The sequence below is a fragment of the Canis lupus genome, chromosome 14, assembly GCF_048164855.1.
Source record: "Canis lupus baileyi chromosome 14, mCanLup2.hap1, whole genome shotgun sequence".
Classification (NCBI taxonomy): Eukaryota; Metazoa; Chordata; class Mammalia; order Carnivora; family Canidae; genus Canis; species Canis lupus.
In genome coordinates this window covers 39,802,753-39,822,496 of record NC_132851.1, presented here as the reverse complement: position 1 = coordinate 39,822,496, position 19,744 = coordinate 39,802,753, and the positions used below count along the sequence as shown (strand labels likewise).

The window sequence follows — 19,744 nt, the reverse complement described above, 5'->3', positions numbered from 1 at the left end:
TCAGGGCGGTAGTCGGTCGGTCGGGGCTCCGACGCGGGGGGGGGGGGTGCGTGCGCAGGCGCAGAAGGAAGGAGAGCGCCGAGCGGCCGATCCGCGTCCGCACCCGGGCGCCGTCGCCCCGACCCGCCCCGACCCGCCGAGGCAGCCAGGTACCGGGTGGGGGCGGCGAGAGGAGGGAGGTGGGGCGCGGCCGGGCCGGGGGCGGGAAGGTGGCGCCGGGGTAGCCCGCGGGCGCCCGCACGCCTGGTCGGAGGGACGGCCCCGCCCCGACGGCCGCGAGCCTGGCGCTCTTGTTCCTGCTCCTGCTCCTGCTCCTGCTCCTGCTCCTGCTCCTGCGGCCGGTGGGACGCGGGCGCTGCCTGTGGGGTCGGTGGCCGGAGCTGGGCCGCCTCCCCCCCGCCCGGGGGCCGCCCCCGCCGGCTCCCTGGCTCCCGGGAGCCCCGCACCCTGCCGCCACCGCTCGCCCGAGCTGGGGCCCAGCTCCCCGGCCTCCTGCCGGCCCGAGGGCAGAGCGGGCGGCCCCACCGCAGCACCCAGCACCCTGTGCGCGCCACTGTGCCGCGGGCGGCCGGGTCCAGCGCCCAGGGGATCCCCAGGTCCTTGGCTTCCTGCAGACCAGGAACCTCACGCAGCAGGAAGTGAGCGGAGGCTACGGAGAGAGCAGATCCAGACAGAGCGTCTGGGAGACTCAGGGAGGAAGACTGAGCCCGCCCGTGGCTCGGGCACCCAAGAACCAGAGCGAAGGGCCGTGTCCAGGTGTCCTCAGTAAATCAGTTATTCTCTGGAACGGGGCAGGGCCAGGGGTCCTGGCGTCAGAACGTCCAGTCCTGGTCTGGAATATGCAAGGACAGCCTCGCCCAGCCACTCCCCAGATGTTATCACCTGTGCCTGGAGACTGCAAGGAACTCATTAACCCCTTGGCCTTTACCATGAGGACCTACGTCATTTGTACTATGAGGCCTGTCCAAGGTCGGGGTGCAGCTCGTGTTAAGACTAGAGCAGGAGGGCAGCCCCGGGGGGCTCAGCGGTTTAGTGCCACCCTTAGCTCAGGTTGTGACCCTGGGGTTCTGGGATCAAGTCCTGCATCGGGCTCCCTGCGTGGAGCCTGCATCTCCCTCTGCCTGTGTCTGCCGCTCTCTGTGTCTCTCGTGAATAAATAAATAAAATCTTTTATTAAAAATGGAGCAGGAAATGGAACAAAATAGTTGTTCATGGAATTCTAAAGTTTTTCTATCTCGGGTATTTTTCATCTGACTCTGCTGAGGTCAGAGAAACAATTCGTGAGCCCCAGGAGTGTTGGGGGTCACCTCTGAGTTGGCGCTGGCTCTGCTCCCCAGATCTTTGCTGTGGCCATCTGAGCCTGCAGGATGTTTCACGGGATCCCGCCCACTCCAGGCATGGGAGGTAAGTGTGGCCCAAGGTGGTCCCAGGGACCCAGAGGGCCCAGGCCTTCAGCCCCTGCGGCAGAAGCCAGGGGTTGTGGGGAGGTCTGTGTCTGTGGGCTGTTCATCATCAGACGGCCCAGAGAGGACCTCCAGGTGGGGCCAGTTGGGCACAGAGATGACAGCTTTAGTGTGGCTGGAACCTCAGGGATCCCGGGCATTATCAAGTCCAGCCAGGGGAGAGGGCACAAGATGTGTGACAAATGTCACTTATACGCTGTCATTGCACTGTAAGTAGGTGTGGTCATTCTGTAGAGGGAGGTCACTAGGAGTGGCGGTGGAATGGGGGGCCCAGGCCTGGGCTGTGGCCTACTGGCCTGAGGCGTCTTCTGCTCAGGCCCCCCTGCCTACAGACTGGTGCGGAGCTGAAATTAGAACCTCATCCTCCAGATACCCCTGGGCTCATGGGGACAGTTCACAGGGTCAGGCCTTGGGGCCAGGGACAGTGGACCAGCCCCCCTGGGGCCACCAGTGTGGCAGCCTGCTAGCTCTCTGCTCTGTTGCAGCCCCTGGAAACAAGCCGGAGCTGTATGAGGTGAGTGGCCAATGCCCACCTGGCCGCAGTGGCCAGTAGCCGACAGCTGTGAGCCTCACCCAGACCCTGCGGCCTCCCTGGCCCTGCCGCCTGACACTCTGGCCCCTCTCTCCAACAGGAGGTGAAGCTGTACAAGAACGCCCGGGAGCGGGAGAAGTGAGTTCAGCCCCAGACCGCCCGCCCCGACACGTGCGGTGCCCAGCAGCCCCCCAAGGAGCTTCCCCCAACCTCTGAACCCCTCGGCTGACTGAGGTCAGGAGGGCATGGGGTCAGGCTGGGGAACCGTTCCCGAGGAGCCTGTGCCCCGCAGGCCAAATAGCCTCGCCCAGGACCGCGGGCGCCCTGGGCCTTGGGGGCCTTGGCAGCCGTGGCCCGATGGTCGCACTGCCCTCAGGTACGACAACATGGCGGAGCTGTTTGCCGTTGTGAAGACGATGCAGGCTCTGGAGAAGGCCTACATCAAGGACTGCGTCACCCCCAACGAGTGAGCCCCTCGTCCCCGCACGAGGAGGGTGCTCCGGAGGGCGGGCGGCCTGGGCACTGTCTCGGCCAGGACGTCCTCCTGGTGCTGCTGCAGGGCCTCAGGGGGGAGGCATGCCCACCCCTGGGCCCTGGCTTCTGTCCCGAGCCTGCTCCCTGGGCACACGGGTCCCCATTGGCAGAAGGGTCAGGGAGGGGAGCACAGGACGTGCTGCTGGCCTGGCCTGGCCCTTAGGAGGCACACGGGACAGGCCTGCCCGGTGAGCCCGCGAGCTGTGGGTGGGGAGGCGTGGCTGCTGCATCCCGGGGCAGTGGGAGGGCGCGTCCGTGTTCCCATCTCCATCCCCTGTGGGGCCACGTGTTGGCCACCCCTCCCTGCTGCTTGCTCTCCTCCCAGCCTGCCAGGGGCTGCCGAGCGTCTGGGGGGCCTGGGGGGCCCGGGAGAGCAGGGCCGCAGCCTGGCCGTGTCCACAGGTACACCGCGGCCTGCTCCCGGCTCCTGGTCCAGTACAAGGCCGCCTTCCGGCAGGTCCAAGGCGCGGAGATCAGCTCCATCGACGAGTTCTGCCGCAAGTTTCGTGTGAGTGAGTTGGAGGTGGTGCGGGCGGCGCTGTTGCGGGCCAGTGGGGGGGGGGGGGCTGTGCACCCACGCTCCCACCCCCCCACCCCCCTGCAGCTGGATTGCCCACTGGCCATGGAGAGGATCAAGGAGGATCGGCCCATCACCATCAAGGACGACAAGGGCAACCTCAACCGCTGCATCGCCGATGTGGTCTCGGTGCGCCCGCAGCCTCCGGGGAGGGCTCACGCGTGGCCAGAGGGTGGGCAGCGTCCAGGAAGGACCTGGCCGGAGGCCCCCGTGCACCAGGGCCCTGGAGGCACACGTGGGCGAGGGGCGCGTGGAGAGCCAGGGGCTGTGGGGACAGGGACGCAGCAGGGACCTAGGTGACCCGGCAGCCGAGGGGACGGGCTGAGGGGGGAGACTGTGGGTTCTTGAGGCCGGAGGGGCTGGGTGGGGGCTGACCGGGCCGGTCGGACAGGGGAAGCAGGCTGGGGGGCCCCACTCTCGGCCCCTGGGCTGGGTCTGCGGTCCCTCACGTGCGCACTCGTCCCCAGCTCTTCATCACGGTGATGGACAAACTGCGCCTGGAGATCCGTGCCATGGATGAGGTGTAGTTCTGGGGGCAGGGGTGCAGGGGCAGCGGGGCAGGGCAGGGGAGAGGTGGAGGGGCGGGCTCCCAGAGGAGGGAGGAGGAAGCCCCGTGTCCTGTGCGCAGATCCAGCCTGACCTGCGGGAGCTGATGGAGACCATGCACCGCATGAGCCACCTGCCTCCTGACTTCGAGGGTCGCCAGACGGTCAGCCAGTGGTGAGTGCGGCTGCGCCGAGCCTCTGGGCACCCCCAGGCCGGCAGCCTGCTCCCGCTCACCCTCAGCGCTGTGCTCCACAGGCTGCAGACCCTGAGCGGCATGTCAGCCTCTGACGAGCTCGACGACTCGCAGGTGCGCCAGATGCTCTTTGACCTGGAGTCGGCCTACAACGCTTTCAATCGCTTCCTGCACGCCTGAGGCTGTGCGCTGGGCCCTGGGCCCCGGGGGCAGGGAGGGCCACCGGCTCTGCCTGTGACTCCTGCGGGTGTGTCAGCCCTGGAGCCCCCGCCCTCGCCCTCCTCGCAATAAAGGTGCTGTCTGACCTCCTTGCCACTGTGGCTGCGTGTCCCCCCCCCCCCCCCCCCCCCCCCCGGCCTGCTGCTCTGTCTTCCCTCAGCCTCCCGGAGCCCGCGGGTTCCGCAGGGGCAGGTCTGAGCAGGAGTTAGGGCCCCCGCGTCCCTGGTGGGCAGTGCCTGGGCACCTGGGAGGGAGCCAGCCTCCCCCTGGGCCAGGTGAAGCTGGGATCTGAGCCCCTACCCCCGTGTCTGGCCGCTAGCTGGCCGAGCCACCTCCCCCTCCCTGCCGCGGGGTCACGCCCGCCCTCTTAGTGGCTCAGCAAGGCACCAACAGTCTGCCTCAGGGTTGAGGCCGGGCTGCTGGGTGGGCCAGTCCTGCCAGGGTCTGCAGGTGAGGACGCGGGTTCAGAGGCCAGAGCTGGCTCCTTTCCTAGTGTCACCTGCTATGGGGCCCCGGGCTATGGGCTCTGCAAGCAACCCCAGCCTGCAGCATCCCATTCCGTCCCCATCCACGTGGGTGCATGCTGCCAGCTGCTGGAGCGAGGCTCCGGGTTCCATGATCCGTTGTATCCACTTTAGCAGGATCAGCAGCAGGGGCCGAGGGGGCCCTGGGGGTCTGGGTGCAGGCTGTGTCGCGTGTGGCACCCACTGTGCCCCCTGGCCGAGCGCACTGGGCAGTGGATATCCCAGAACCAGCAGAGCAGGTCCTGTGCATGGAAGCTGCCGGGACAGAGCGAGTCCGCGTGGGCTCGGGTGGGCAGCGGCACATCACGCGGAGTCGTAGGGGGGAAGATGAAGGCTTGGCATCTCCCGGGCAAAGCTGCCGCCCTGGGTCCCAGAGGTTCTCCCCAGAGGCCCGAGGCTCCACCACATTTGGAGGCTGGGGTGGGAAGACCAGCCGAGGAGCCGAGGGGGGCGGCTGAGGCCTGGGAAGCTCAGAGGCCCCAGGACACGGAGGGGCCGCAGTGTCAGGGCGGACTCGGAGGAGCCCAGTCGGCCCGGGGAGGGGAGGCTTCAGGGGAGCCCCGAGGGGCCAGGAGGGCCCAGAGCCCCAGATCCTGCTGCCAGCGGCTGCTGAACCGACAGGACGGCTGTTCTGGTCTTTTTTTTTTTTTTTTTAATAAAAACCAAAATTTGCCATTTTAAACATTTTGAGGATTTTATTGCTAACTAATCTCTACACCCGACGTGGAGCTTGAACCTACAACCCTGAGATCAAGCACCGCTCGCTCCACCGCCGCCCGCGTCCAGCTCCCGCAGTTCCGTGGCCCCCGCAGAGGCACGGCCCGAGTGAGCCCTGGCCCCACCAGCCACCACCCTCTCTGCACCTGGGGTGTGACCCGGGGTGTGACCTGGGGTGTGACCGTGACCGTGCCTCCCGCCAGTGGTGGAATCACACTCAATTGGTCTTCTCGTGGTGCGTTTATTTCTCGCATCTGTCAAAACGTCCTTTTTTTTTTCTTTTTTTTTTTAAAGTAAGTACGATGGGCAGCCCAGGTGGCTCAGTGGGTGAGCGCCGCCTTCAGCCCGGGGCGTGACCCCGGGTCCCGGGATCAAGTCCACGTCGGGCTCCCTGCATGGGGCCTGCTTCTCCGTCTGCCTCAGTCTCTGCGTCTCTCGTGAATAAATAAAATCTTAAAAAAAAAAAAGACCTTGTGATGGGAGCTGGCTCTATCTCCTGCGCCAGCAAGGTGTCCTTGTTAAGGACGAATGTCCCATTGTACGCACAGGGCACATTTTGTTCATCCTTGGGGGGGCGCGTGTCCCGGAGGTTGTGAGCGCTGCTGTGGGAGCAGGTGGGCTGGCGGGATGGCAGGTGAGGTGGGGGGCTGGGGACACGGGTGGGGACAGTGAGCTAGGAGCTGCAGGCCGCTCCGGCCGCGGTGGGACGGTCGGCAGGTGGAGGGAAGTGGCCGGCCCAGAGCTCACTCAGGCCGAGGGGCTGCAGGCCGCCTGCCTGGGACCGGGGAGGGCGGCTGGACGGCGGGTCCTAGACCCTGGCCCTGAGGCTAGCGGGCTGAGCAGGGGTGGCCCGAGGCGGCAGCCAGGTCCCTGCCTCCTGCTCTAGCCCCAGTGGCCGGTGCCGCGGGTCAGCAAGACGGCAGTTTGGGCCTCTCCAGCTTCCCTGCTTGTTGGCTCGGGCCCAAGATTCATCTAGACCCCGCGGCTGTTCCCATGCCCTCCTCTGGCCCAGCTGCCCCCAGGACCCGGGGCGGTCACCCTGCAGTGCCGCCCAGCTGCGTGGTGGTGGCGTGACCTCGGGCCGGGGCCGCAGCCCTGGGCACCCGAGGACTGGGGACAGAGTACCCGGGCTCCCAGCTACCGCCTCGGTCCCGACCACACCCCACCGGGCTCAGGGTCAGTGCTCGGCTGAACTGGGGGAGGGGAGGGACACCCACATGCGCTGCAGGAGGCGACAGTGCCCTAAGCCCGGGCAGGGGTGCCCGCGGGCTCCCCGGGCAGGCCCCTCCCCCTGCACTGCCAACCAGGCAAAGATGAGTCCCGGGGTCCAAAGGCCAAGAGGGAGCCGGCAGGGGTGGGGGGGGCTGGTGCCCCAGCCTGAGCCACCGCCCAAGATCCTGCCCGGGGGCAACAAACAGAAGGCCCGAGGCCCTCTGGACTTGGGAGGGGGCAGCACTCAGCCAGCACCTTAGGGTCCCCTCGGAATCCGCCCCCCGCTCTGGGCGTCACAGCCCAAGGGACCTGAGGCCGGGGGCGGCGGGCGCGAGCTGCCCAGCGGGGGAGCCGGGCCAGGCCGGGGTGTGCCCCGGGCCGCAGGCCGCATGTCCCGGGCGGGCCCGAGGGGTCGGGTGCCATCGGTGCCCCTCTGCCAGGCGCCCGCGCGGGGCAGCCCCGAGGACGGTGGTGGCCGCAGGCCGGAGCGCAGTCGCCCGCGGCCGGGGGAGGACCTGCTGCTGGAATGGTTAACCCGCGGCTTGGCGGCAGCCAATCACAGGGCCCCGCGCAAATACCTGGGACAGGTGCCGCCGGGCGGGTCAGAGCCCAGCCCCAGCCCAGGAGCACCGCGCACTGCCCCGCACCCGCAGCGACAGCACAGGAGCTCAGCATGACGGCCCAGGGCCCGCGGGCGCTGGCGCTGCTGCTGACCCTGCCGCTGCTCGCCGTGGGGGCCCCGCCGGCCCGCCTGCTGGCCGCGCTGTCCTCGGGCCACGGTGCTCTGGACCGCGGGGCACTGGGCAGTCTGTTAAATACGCTGGCGGACCGTGTGCACTGCGCCGACGGGCCGTGTGGAAAGGTAACGGCCCCACCCGACGGGTCCCCCAGCGGCCGCCGCTCCTCCCCAGGCTGGAAGCAAAGGGCCCTGGGCAAACTCCAGGGGGCGGGTCAAGGTGAGGCTGGGTGGCCAAGCACCCAGGCCTTCCCTGCGGCCCGCGCCCCCCGCTGCTCCAGGGTTGGGCACCGTGCGGGGCGCACACAGCTCCGGGAGCCCCGGGACATCAGATTGGCGGTGGCTCCAGCAAGGAGCCACCTAGGGTGGGGGGACCCCTGCCCTGAGTCCTCTGTGTGCGCGTGTGCACTCGTGTAATTGAGGGGGGTGGTGACGGGAGGGTGTGAAAGAGCAATGATGCAGGGGTGCATGAGAGGGGGAGGGCGGGGGGGCGTGGAACCCCCAGGGAAGCGGGCAGCTGCCGCCCACCCGTCTCTGCCCACAGTGCCTGTCTGTGAATGATGCCCTGGCCCTGGGCGGGCCCGAGACGCCGGGGCTCCCAGAGGGGCAAGTCCTAGCGCCCAGACACATCGCCCGTCTCAGTGCCGCCGCCGCCCTCTACCTCAGCGACCCCAGGGGCACGTGTGCAGATATCCGGGCTGGCCGCTGGGCCGCCCGCGCTGACCAGCTCTTGGCCCTGCTGGAGGGCCCCACAGCGCTGGCCCCGGGCCTGAGCAGGCTGCTGCAAAGGATCCAGGCCCAGACTGCTGGCTGGCCCGCTGCGGAGGTGAGCCTGGGTAGGGTGGCCAGACAGGGTGGGCGGGGAGGGCCTAAGGGGATCCCTCGGGACGGAGCACTTCATGGGGTGGGCCCGGCTGCAGTGGGCGGGACACCCTCGGAGCTCCCGGAGGTAGCTGGGGGAGTCTGGGCTGGACCGAGGATCACAGAGGTCCAGTACCACTCAGGGCAGGCCCTGGGGAGTCAGACAGGGCCGTTTAGACTCCTGGGGCCCCGGGGTGGGGGGTCAGGCCCAGTGTGGGTCTTAAGCTGGCAGGACCAGTGGTGGCGCTCTGAGAAGGCTGGTCTGGGCCAGGTCGGGACAGACCTTGGGGTCAGTGGCACTCGGGGGACACTCGGGGCAATGGCAGGGCTGGAGGCCAGAAGGTCACACTGCAGCAGAGGCTGAGCCCTGGCTCCTCCCCTAGGCCTGCGTAGACCTGCCTCACCTGCTGGAGGAGACAGACAGGGCAGGAGCTCCCAACAGCCCTGGCCTGGTGCTGGCCGCCCTGTTGGACCATGTCAGCAGCGGGTCCTGCCTCCGAGCCCTGCCCACCCCCCAGTATTTTGTAGACTTTGTGTTTCGGCAGCACGGCGGCGAGACTCCCAACATCACACTGGCTGGTGAGGCCTGGGCTGGGCCAGAGTGGGGGGCGCCCTGAGTGCCCGGCCTCCCTGACCATGGGGGAGGCAGGCCCGGAGCCCACACCGACTTTGCCATTCCGTCTCCCCGGCCAGAGCTGGAGGCCTTGATGCAGCGCCTGGGGGTAGGCAGAGTGGCTGACACCGACCACAGTGACCACGATCACCTGAGGACCAGGGCCAACTACCAGGGCCCTGTGCCCCTTACCACCCTGAACAGCAGCTCCAGCCTGTGGGACACAGTGAGCAGCCCCTGCATCGTACTCCCGGGGAGAGGTGGGGTCCCGAGTTGGCTCAGGTCCCTGATCGAGTGCTACCACCCCCAGGTATGCCTGAGTGCCAGCGAAGTGATGGCTGTGTACGGGCTGTCTGAGCAGGCCGGGGTGACCCCAGAGTCCTGGGCCCAGCTGAGCCCTGCCCTGCTCCAACAGCAACTGAGTGGGGCCTGCAACCCCCAGCCCAGGAACCCCACCCAGGACCAGCTCAGCCAGGCGGAGAGTGAGTGCCTGCCTCCCCAGTAGCGCCTGCCTGGCTGTGCCCACGGGTGCTAATGGCACAGAGGTGGGACCTCACAGGGGGGAGAGCGCGGCCACTGGGCTAGGGGACAGGCGGGGAGAGCTGGACCAGGGCTGGCAGGAGAGGGAGGCACCGGGGCAAAGGGGAGGCGGCGGGCCTGACCACCTGCATCCCTGGTGAGCTCTGCTGGCTCCTGGACTCCCGCCCCTGGGAGGCAGGGGTAGGGGCCGGAGGCTGAGAGGCTCTCAGCTCAGCTCACCACTGCCGCAGGGTATCTCTACGGCTCCCTAGCCACGCTGCTCATCTGCCTCTGTGCCATTTTTGGCCTCCTGCTCCTGACGTGTGCCACCTGCCGCGCTGCCTCCCACTATGTCATCCAGACCTTCCTGAGCATGGCCGTGGGCGCGCTCACAGGCGATGCCATCCTGCACTTAACACCCAAGGTCAGTCTCAGTTTCCTCTCTCTCCCCAGCCAGGAATGCCCCTGCCCAGGCCTTCCAGGCCCATCCTCCTGGAGCTGCCCCTCTAGTCTCTCTCTTCCTGGCCCTGGTGGGGGTGGTGGGATGGAGGGGTGGTGGGAGGCCTGAAGGTCCCCTTACTCAGCCCCCTTCTCCCCCAGGTGCTGGGGATGCACTCCCACAGCGGGGAGGGCCTTGGCCCACAGACCACCTGGCGCCTCGTGGCCATGCTGGGAGGCCTCTACACCTTCTTCCTGTTTGAAAACCTCTTTAATCTCTTGCTGCCCCTGGACCCAGAGGTCAGGTGGGGGCTGGATGTGGCGGGTGGAGGAGACAGAGGCGTGGGGGCCTGCTGGGCCCTGACCCACTGTCCCCACAGGACTCAAAGGATGGGCCCTGCAGCCACAGCCATGGTGGCCACAGCCATGGGGTGTCCCTGCAGCTGGCGCCCAGCGAGCTCCGGCCACCTAAGCAGCCCCACGAGGGCTCCCGCGCAGACCTGGTGAGCTGGCCCTTCCCCGACGTCCCCATGCCACAGGGAGCTCCTCCCCCAAGGGCCCCGGACCTGCCCCGCCACCGCCCCGGGGCCTCCGATGCTGTTCGGGGGACCCAGCCCATGCGCCCCTCCTCACCTCCCGGCCCACCTGACCACCCCGCAGGTGGCGGAGGAGAGCCCGGAGCTGCTGAGCGCGGAGCCCCGGAGACTGAGCCCAGGTGAGTCCCGAGGAAAGCCCCAGAAGGGTCGGGGGGCCGGCGCGGGCGGGGGGCCGGGCGGGCGCGCACCCACGTCCACCGCCCGCAGAGCTCCGGCTGCTGCCCTACGTGATCACACTGGGCGACGCGCTGCACAACTTCGCCGACGGGCTGGCCGTGGGCGCCGCCTTCGCGTCCTCCTGGAAGACCGGGCTGGCCACGTCGCTGGCCGTGTTCTGCCACGAGCTGCCACACGAGCTAGGTCCGCGGCGCTGGGCCCCCGGCGGGGCGGGGCGGGGCCTGCGGGGGGCCGGGCCTCCCGGGCGGTGGGCCGGGCCATGAGCGGGGGGGCTGCCGCGGGGCGGGGCGCCCCGGCCTGACCCCGCCCCCGCCCCTCCCGCCCCAGGGGACTTCGCGGCCCTGCTGCACGCGGGGCTGTCGGTGCGCCGGGCGTTGCTGCTGAACTTGGCCTCGGCGCTGACTGCCTTCGCCGGCCTCTACGTGGCGCTCGCTGTCGACGTCGGCGAGGACAGCGAGGCCTGGATCCTGGCGGTGGCCACCGGCCTCTTCCTCTACGTGGCGCTCTGCGACATGGTCAGGGTGGAGGGCGGGAGTCGGCCGCCCAGGGGTGAGCTGAGCAGGGTGAGCCGGGGCCCGGAGCTGGCCCCTGACCACAGCCTCCCTCTCCCTCTCCCTCAGCTCCCGGCCATGCTGCACGTGCGGGACCGGCGGCCCTGGCTCCTCTTCCTGCTGCACAACATGGGCCTGCTGGGCGGCTGGACCGTCCTGCTGCTGCTGTCGCTGTATGAGGACAACATCACCCTCTGATGGCCCCCGCCCCACTCTCCGGCCCTTGATGCTGCCTGCTGACCCTGGCCTATCTCAGCCCCTTGCCCCGACCTGCCAGTGCGGGGCCTGCCCCTGGGTGCACCCGCCCCGCCTCCGCCTCCTGCTTCAATAAAGACATTCTTGTCCTTGGAGCCCAGCTGCTCTACGTGCTGTTAGGGAAGTGTCTCCCACCAGGAGAGGCAGACAGGTGGGGCTCTGACCAGGAACCTGCTGGCAGCCCGCCCCAGTCCCCCTCTGCAAGGTGCAGTGGGGTCAGAGAAATTGGCGGGGGTCTGCAGGTAGCAGGTGAGGCCTGGTCTCCAATCAGGAATCAAACTTGTTGACTCATAGCAAAAAGACCAAAACAACCCGCTATGCTCGCCTAGAAAGAGGTCGAGAGGCCCCTGGGTGGCTCCGTCTGTGAAGCGTCTGCCTTGGGCTCAGTCACGATCCCAGGGTCCTGAGATCGAGTCTCAGGTGGAGGTCAGGCTCCCCGGTCCATGGAGATCCTGCTTCTCCCTCTCCCAGTGCCTTTGCTGGTCTTCTGCTGGTGCCCACTCTCTCTGTCAAATGAGTAAATAAAATCTTTAAAAAAAAAAAATAGAGGCCTAGAGCTGGTCAGGCTAGAGTGTGTGGCCCATGGTCCGCGGGGCCTGGGCCTCTTCTGCTCTGAGGTCTGTGCCAGAACTGTTCATCCTCCAAGTCCCCTTGTAGCCCCCCAGGCTGTAGCACAGCCCACCACAAACTGTGAGCCTTAAAAACGACATTTTCTCACCATTCTGAAGGCAGAAGTCTAAAATCAAGGTGTCGGTAAGCTGTGTTCCTTCTTGGCTCCATAGGAAGAATTTGTCACATGAGACTTTACTGGTTTCTGGTGGGCCCAAGTGTTCCGTGTCTGGGGCAGGATGAGTCCAGTGTCCTCTGTTTTATGACCTCTCCTCGTGTGTCTCTTCTCTTCTCCTATGGGATTACCAGCTCACCCTACTCCAGTGTATCCTTGTCTTAACTAATTCTATCTGTAATGACACTATTTCCAAATAAAAGTCACATTCTGAGGTACTGTTGGTAGGTTTCCATATCTTTTGGGGGGACCCATTTTTTTTTTAAGATTTTATTTATTTTTCAGGAGAGACAGAGAGAGAGAGAGGCAGAGACACAGGCAGAAGGAGAAGCAGGCTCCCTGCGGGGATCTGGATGCGGGACTCGATCCCAGAACCCTGGGATCATGACCTGAGCCGAAGGCAGATGGTCAACCACTGAGTCACCCAGGTGTCCCTGGGAGGACACAATTCAATCTAGAACACCTCTTATGGTCCAAAATGGCTGCCAGAGCTCCAGCCATTAAATGCACTGTCCGGATAGCAGAAAGGAGGTAGGTAGAAGGAAAGATCAAAAGAGAAAGGGGTCCAGGGGATATCAGATTCAGCCTGTCATTTACCCAACACACAGACACAAAAGCGGGAGAGTGGATGGAAGTCAGTGTCCTGTTACGCTCTACGCGTCCACTTGTGCTGGAGAGAGGTGGGTGCTGCTCGCCACCCACCCGGGGCAAACTGGGCAGGAGGGGCCGAATGTAAGAGCGCCCTGGCCCAACAGGTACGCAGATGCTCCCGCGTATCCAAGACCCTTGGTTCTCCAAGAAGCTGCACAAACCCCCAGGAGGGTGCTGTGGGAATTAGCGCAGCCCTCCTGGCACCAGGGAGGTTGGAAAGCCACCAGCTCCCAGCACAGTGCTGCCCAGGGGAGCATCAGGAGCGTGGCCTGGACTGCAGGGTCCCCTGCTTCCAGTATGGGGCCAGCGCTGGCTTTTGGAGGGGGCGGGTGGCACTGCAGGAGGGGCTGAGAGTTGCCAGGGCTCCTCCTGCTGCAGCCCCCAGCCTGCCGCCTGCTCCTCAGCCCGGGGCGTCCCTCCCCGGCCGGGGGCGTCCTCCAGATGGTCCCCGTCCCTCCCCGACGAGCCAGCTCCCACCTTCATCTCCCACTGAGAACGTGGACCCCCAGGCGGGCTCCTGTCTGTCACCCTGCGGACCTTGCCGCCTCCTGGCCCCGGCCCCGTCCCCCGCCCTGGGCCTCCTGACCAGGTCGCCCTGCTGCCCGGGGCGGTGCTCCCGCAGAGCGCCCGCGCCCCCGCCCCGGCCGCCTGTCCCGCGACGCCGGGTCATCCGTGGGGCGTTGGACGTGCCGGCTGCTGGCCAGGGCCCGGCGGGCACCGCTGTTCCCAGGCACGCGGGGGCCCCGGGACGCGTGCGCCGCGACTGTGTGCACCGCCGCGCGTGGGTGTCCTCCCAGGCCCAGTGTCCCTGCGGCCTCCGCCGGCGATCCTCGTGCTGCTGCCGCTCCTCGCTCTTCCCGAGGGGCCGGCGCGCCCCGGGACCCCACGCCGCCCGCGCCCGCCGCCCGACGGTCCCCGGGAGCCCGCGGCTGACGAGCAGGTGGGCGGACGGACACCGCGTACACGTGGCTGCGGAGCCACCGTCGCCGATGTCGCTCGGATTCCGAGTCACCGGCCCGCCGGAGGGGAGCCCCGCCCCCGCCGCCGCCGCCCCTCCCCGCCACCAGGGGGCGCGACGCCCCTCCGCGCGGCGACACTGCGCAGGCGCGGCTGCCCGGAACCCCGGCGCCCAGCTTCCGGGGCCGCCGGCCAGTGCGCCGCCGACCGGGTCCCGCGAGCCGCGCCAACGGCAGGTGGGCAGGTGGGCGGGGGGCCGGGGGAGCTGGGGGGGCCTGCGCGGCGGCCCCGCTCACCGTGGGCGCGCCCCGCAGGCCCGGCGCCATGTACGCCGTGTACAAGCAGGCGCACCCGCCCACCGGCCTCGAGTTCTCCATGTACTGCAACTTCTTCAACAACAGCGAGCGCAACCTCGTGGTGGCCGGCACCTCGCAGCTCTACGTGTACCGCCTGAACCGCGACGCCGAGGTGAGTGCGGCGCCCGGGCCGGCCCCCGACCCCCGCCCCTGCGCCCGCCGCCCGGGGCTAGAGGTGCGGCCGTGAGCCGGACGGCGGGCCCGAGGCGGAGACGGCGGCCGGGCCCGGGGAGGGGGCACCGTGGGGGCCGCGCGGCCAGCCCGCCTCGGGAGCTCCGGGGAGGCTCTGGGGTCGCGGGCCGGGGGGGGGGCGCGGCCCGGGGTGGGGGTCGGGCCTGGCGGCGGCCGCTCGCAACACGTGGCTTTGTTTGTGCCGCAGCCGCGCGGCCGCCCCGGGATCCGGCACCTGAGCTCGGATCCTAAAGCCCGACTGTGAGACTGAACACGTGCCATTAAAGGTGCCCTGAGGTTAAGCTTTTGGGGTAACAGCCGCTTTGACGTCAGTATGTGGCTGCCGTCAGGGTTTCAGTCAAAACTAGAGAGATCTTGGGGCTAAAAACGCACAGCTCCGGGGCTCCCGCGGGCGCAGTGCGAAGAGGTGGAGACCATGGGGCTGGCAGAGCGAGCCCACCCAGGCGGAGATTGCTGGAGTGATGGGCGCCTGGTCCCCGCCCGTAGGCTTCCAGGCCCGCCCCCTGTGAAGTCCTCCCTCCCACACGAGTGGCCTTTAAGGGACAGACCGCAAGCACTTGCACCGTCGTGTTTTCTACAAACGGGTTCAGAGCCCACGGGCATCCGCTCACTCGTTTCTCCTACAGATGCGTATCACGCGCTGGTTTTGCGCGGAGGCCTGGGGGGCACCACAGGCACAGACACCTGCCGCCCTTCCAGCGGCGACAGACCCGACAGGGCCCATCATGTCGCGGGCCAGAGTTGAAAGTGCTGTGCAGACCAGCAGAGCAGGATGGGGGGCAGGTGTGGGGTTAAATTCTGCCTCCTTGCGAAGCTGAATTTGGAGCAGGCAAGGAGGAGGCCTCAGGCGAGGGGTTGTAGGGGCTGTTGTAGGGGTTGTAGGCGAGGCAGTAGGGGCTGTTGCTCAGGATCCCAGCTCAGGTGACGACCTCAGGGTAGTGAGGTGGAGCCCCGTGCAGCCTCGGGCTCCGTGCTGGGTGGGAGTCGGCCTGGGGCTCGCTCCCTCTCCCTCCGCCCCCCCCACCCTCTCTTCCTTCTCTCTCTCAAAAAAAAGAATCTGCAAGAGGCCCTGAGGAAGGGACTGCTGGTGGATCTTGATCTCAGGCTGTGGGTTCAAGCGCCACATTGGCCATACAGATTACTTAAAAAAAAAAAAAAAAAGAAAGAAAGAAATGGAGCGAGGATGGGAAAGGTCAGCATGTTGACCTTTCAGGTCATCGTAGGGATTGAGAGCTAGCTTGGACGGGCAGTTAAGGAGTGGTCTGACCCGGGCGTTACAGGATCTCTGGGTGCTGTGCTGGAGAGTCGGTGGGGGATGGGGCTGCAGGGAGACCGTCAGGAGCGGGAGCACCGGGCAGTGGGGGTGTTGGAAAGCGGTCAGGCTCGGGATGCACAGGATGCAGGACGCAAAGGCATGAGGAGCCCATGTTTTGCCAGGGCCCAGTTTTGGTCTGGGGACCAGGAGGGGTGGAGTTGCTGTTACCTGACCTGAAGAAGGTGGAATGGGGAGAGGGGGGTGGGGGCTCCTTTATGGACATCCTGTTAGTTCTTGCTGCTGCCCAACGAGGTATCCGAAAACTTAGAACGTTAAAACCGCAGAAGTGTCTCTGGTTTCCGAGGGTCAGGAAGCCAGGAATGGCCCAGCCGCGTGGCTCCTGCACATTCTAGATGTTGGCCAGTGCTGCCACCCTCTGAAGGCTCTGTCGGGGTTGGATTTCTGCTGCTCACTGACCCCGCTGTTGGGAGGAGGCCTCACTGCGTCGTGTGGGTCGCCACGGGGCGGCCTCCTGCAGAATGAAGGCTGGCGACAGAAAGTCACCAAGCGGCCACTGTGTCTTCGTAACCCGAAGTAAACGTGACGCCCTGGCACAGTGGGAGAGGCTGCGCGGGGCACGAATCCTGGGAGCGGGGCCTCTTGGGGCCGCCCCGGACTCCAGCTCTGCAGACGTGCGGGGGCGCTGGTGGCGGTGGCGCGGCCCCGGTGAGGCTGAGGGAGGGCGGGGACGGCAGTCCTGTCGCGAGCGCGGTCTGGGCAGGGGCTGAAGTTGGGCTCTTTAAAATCCGAAGCTGGTTGGGATCGCCCAGAAGAGGGCCACCTGGGGTGTGGGGTACCCCAGGGTTGAGGGGTTGGGAAGAGAAGAGGCCAAGGAAGAGTCGGAGGAGGCGTGGCCGGGAAGGCGGGAGAAAGGCTGAGCCCAGGGAAGCTGCAGACGCAGGCCTGATGCGGGGTCCCTGCTGCCGAGCCTCCGGGGGCCCTGGTGACTCGTGACTGGGGGGCGGGGATGTGTCCTGAAGGGTAAAGGCTCGCGCAAAGGGAACCGAAGAGATGGTCGTGGCCGGTGGGCCGGGGCTGAACCGAGTGGTTGCATCTTCAGGGTCGCCCGGGGCTGCGGCGCTGATGGCGGGTGCTCGTCGTTAGTCCCTTGTAGGAGCGTCGGCCGATCTGCAGTCTGAGGCGGATGCAGCCGCCGAGGCAGTGGCGAGGCCCCGGGCTGGGGCTCAGTGTAGATCCTGCCGCGGAACAGGTGGCTCGGGGGCGCCCGGGCTCTGCTTGGGGGCTGAGGCAGGCTGGAGGTGCCCCGTGGAGGTGCCCCGTCTCCCCGCCTCTGCCCGCATGGCTAGCTTGGTCTTCCCGGCAGCAGGCTGGCCTCCAGGGGCGTCTTACTTCAGCTCTGGACCCTGGGGGGCAGGTGCCCGTCACCCCCAGGCCCGGGGTCCGGCACCACTCCATTCCTAGCCTGTGCCTTGGGAGAGGCTGCAGGAGCGAACAGCCGTCCCTGGGGACAGGAATGGGGGGGACAGGAATGGGGAAGCCCCGGAGCTCGAGGCAGGGGGCGTGGGGCCGGGGCGGCTGGTACCCCGCCCTCTGGGTGAGGGGGGAGTCAGGGCAGCTCAGCAGGGAAGCCGTGGCCTGGGGCAGCTGTAGGGGCGCCGTGGGCAGCACGAAAGGCCCCGTGACCTCTGGGGGAGTACACAGCACTTCAGTGAAATTCCTGGAAACCCAAGGAAATAGAAAATTCATTACGGTTACGGGTGCAAGATGTCGGTCTTGTAGAGATGTTCCTGAGGTTAATCTATAAATTCACGTCTTTCAAAGTTGCAATTGGTTTTTCATTAGATTCGTGTCTGCCTTGGGCTCCGGGCGTGACCCCGGGGTCCTGGGATCGAGTCCTGCATCGGGCGCCCCCTACAGGGAGCCTGCTTCTCCGTCTGCCTGGGTCTGTGTCTCTCATGAATAAATGAATAAAATCTTTTATTTATTTTTTTAATTTTTTTTTAAATTTATTTATGATAGTCACAGAGAGAGAGAGAGAGAGGGAGAGACACAGGCAGAGGGAGAAGCAGGCTCCATGCACCGGGAGCCCGACGTGGGATTCGATCCCGGGTCTCCAGGATCGCGCCCTGGGCCAAAGGCAGGCGCCAAACCGCTGCGCCACCCAGGGATCCCGAATAAAATCTTTTAAAAAAAGATCTAGTTTGTCCAACATCAATATAATGGCCTCAACCTTCTTCCCTTTTAAAAAGGGAAATTTGATGTATTAGCAAGACAGAGCGTGCGCAGGACCCCCCCGCGAGCAGGGGTGCGGCAGAGGGAGAAGCAGCGGCAGAGGGAGAAGCAGCGGACGCCTGGTGGAGCAGGGAGCCCGCCTCAGGGCTTGACCCCAGGACCCCGGAGTCACGCCCCGAGCCGCAGGCAGACGCACCACTGCTGAGCCGCCGGGCAGCCCCGTCACACACTTTATTATATTCGCTGAAACAGCATAGGGTTTTTCTCCTTAACCGTGAACACGGGGGTCCTTCCTGCGTGTGCGCCTGGAACAACACGCTGTGGCTCCCCTGCGGACAGGTCAGGAGCTTGCCGCGACCCCCTGTCCCTCCTGTCTGCACATGCTTGCTGTTGGGGGGTCTACACCCCCTGAGGTGCCATCAGCCGGGGACCAGTGCATGTTTTGGTTTCATTTGGTGTTAAGTTTGTCGTTTCTGAAACATTAGGTTGAATTTCCTGGGACCCTCCAGTGGCTCTGGGGGTTTTCTTGTGGCTGTGACTGGGGTCCTGGAGGCCGAAGGTGCCTCTCCTGTAGCAAGTTAGTTACGCGGCCCTTCTCGAGCAGCCCTTCTAGGGATGTTTTCCCCAGGGCACAAGCATAGTATTAAAAATGGGCTTTTTTCTCATTATTAGAACTTTTCTGGGGCGCCTGGGAGGCTCAGTGGGGGGCGCGCCTGCCTGTTGATTTTGGCGCAGGCCGTGACCTCGGGCGTGCGTTCGAGCCCCGGTGGGCCCGGGAGTCGGCTTCAGGTTCGGTCTTCCTCTGCCCCCCACGTGAGCGCGCGCCCTCGCTCTCTCTTAAAAATAAGTCTTTAAAAAAACCTTTTACTTTGTTTCCAAGCGATGACTTCCAAGTGTGTTTTAAGTAACTGTGAGTAAAGAACAGCCCGAGCCAAGCAGCCTGTTACCGTGAAACCTAATGAAGCTTGGGGCCGATGTTCTGCGGAGGAAACAGGCGCAAGCGCGGCTGCTGCTCCCCTCCCGGCGGAGGACGTGGGGCTGCTCCCCATGGGCTGGGGCCGCGGCACCAACACCCTCCTGCCCTCGGGTGGGGGGGGGATGCGCCCCGAGTGCCTTGGGCACCCTGCACATCCGGGAGCGGGGGGCAGTTGCTTGGGACCAGTGAGCAGCTCAGGCCAGGAGCCCGGCCCGTCAGGTGGGGCCCGTGCTGTGCCTGGGCCCAGAGGGTGACCTGGGGGTCGCGCCGGCAACTGGGCACCTCGGTGTCCGGCTTCTGACCCTGAGCACTGCCAGCCCCGGAGCCCGGGGCTTCCTGAGAAGCCTTGTGGCCAAGTCGGGGACCGGCTGCGAGCGTGAGTCCGTGCACGTTGCGTTGAGGTGCGCACGGCTGTCTCTGCAAGTGCCCGGGAGCGTGGTCCCCAGCACAGCGAGGGCTCGGGCAGGGCTGGGGCCGCCAGGCGCGGCTTCACTGCCCACCTCCTCTTCCCCTCCCAGGCACCCGTCAAGAATGACAGGAGCACAGGTGAGCACGAGGGTGGCTGCCCCGGCCACGGGCCTGGGACAGTGGGGGCTGGGGCCGGGCCCAGACCTGTACCCACCAGCCTATCCCCCAGAGGGAAAGGCCCACCGAGAACACCGGGAAAAGCTGGAGCTGGTGGCTTCCTTCTCCTTCTTCGGCAATGTCATGTCCATGGCCAGCGTGCAGCTGGCGGGTGCCAAGCGGGACGCCTTGCTCCTGAGCTTTAAGGACGCCAAGGTAGGCGGGGGCCTGGTGGTGGGCGATTGGGTGGGGGGCCTGCTGGGTTGGGGTTGAGGTGAGCTCTGACCTGCTTTTCAGCTGTCAGTGGTGGAGTATGACCCAGGCACCCATGACCTGAAGACCCTGTCTCTGCACTACTTTGAGGAGCCTGAGCTGCGGGTAGGGCCAGGCCGCGTCCCCAGTCCTCCCTGCCCCCCGTGCCCCCTGCCCACAGGGCCGCATCCCCAGCCCTCCCTGACCCACAGCCCTTTCCCCCCACCCCAGAGCCCCTGCC

General features: G+C 66.4%; 3 protein-coding genes and 1 long non-coding RNA gene across 7 annotated transcripts in view; 3 read left to right on the top strand and 1 right to left on the bottom strand.

The window, feature by feature from the left end:
* Window positions 1–11: 11 nt before the first annotated feature.
* On the top strand, window positions 12–4,149 carry VPS28 (VPS28 subunit of ESCRT-I). Of its 3 annotated transcripts, none has more exons than XM_072775667.1 (10): window positions 12–149; window positions 1,338–1,404; window positions 1,949–1,977; window positions 2,096–2,133; window positions 2,372–2,461; window positions 2,932–3,037; window positions 3,134–3,235; window positions 3,574–3,627; window positions 3,735–3,826; window positions 3,908–4,149. In XM_072775667.1, the coding sequence occupies exons 2-10, from the start codon at window positions 1,368–1,370 to the stop codon at window positions 4,023–4,025; spliced, it is 666 nt and encodes a 221-aa protein (XP_072631768.1). In that variant the 5' UTR covers window positions 12–149; window positions 1,338–1,367; the 3' UTR covers window positions 4,026–4,149. The 3 variants fall into 3 exon arrangements, with proteins under 3 accessions (XP_072631768.1, XP_072631769.1, XP_072631770.1); XM_072775669.1 differs by having other exon boundaries at window positions 49–149; window positions 2,096–2,229; XM_072775668.1 differs by lacking the exon at window positions 2,372–2,461.
* Window positions 4,150–5,263: 1,114 nt separating this feature from the next.
* On the bottom strand, window positions 5,264–10,655 carry LOC140604309 (uncharacterized). The gene is made up of 2 exons (XR_012007264.1): window positions 7,096–10,655; window positions 5,264–5,757 (listed from the first exon to the last, which is right to left on the bottom strand). It is a non-coding gene; the product is annotated as an uncharacterized lncRNA (long non-coding RNA).
* On the top strand, window positions 7,160–11,358 carry SLC39A4 (solute carrier family 39 member 4). The gene is made up of 12 exons (XM_072775514.1): window positions 7,160–7,379; window positions 7,798–8,079; window positions 8,498–8,693; window positions 8,808–8,953; window positions 9,038–9,209; window positions 9,498–9,670; window positions 9,847–9,984; window positions 10,065–10,187; window positions 10,345–10,399; window positions 10,488–10,640; window positions 10,785–10,972; window positions 11,078–11,358. The coding sequence occupies exons 1-12, from the start codon at window positions 7,191–7,193 to the stop codon at window positions 11,204–11,206; spliced, it is 1,944 nt and encodes a 647-aa protein (XP_072631615.1). The 5' UTR covers window positions 7,160–7,190; the 3' UTR covers window positions 11,207–11,358.
* A 2,453-nt stretch (window positions 11,359–13,811) lies between these two features.
* CPSF1 (cleavage and polyadenylation specific factor 1) overlaps window positions 13,812–19,744 on the top strand; it is a 13,170-nt gene continuing 7,237 nt past the window's right edge. For both annotated transcript variants that reach the window (XM_072775444.1, XM_072775443.1), the window contains exons 1-5: window positions 13,812–13,891; window positions 13,970–14,123; window positions 19,206–19,233; window positions 19,325–19,467; window positions 19,549–19,629. In XM_072775444.1, the coding sequence (XP_072631545.1) occupies window positions 13,980–14,123; window positions 19,206–19,233; window positions 19,325–19,467; window positions 19,549–19,629 (396 nt within the window). In that variant the 5' untranslated portion in view covers window positions 13,812–13,891; window positions 13,970–13,979. The remainder of the gene's footprint in view (window positions 13,892–13,969; window positions 14,124–19,205; window positions 19,234–19,324; window positions 19,468–19,548; window positions 19,630–19,744) is intronic.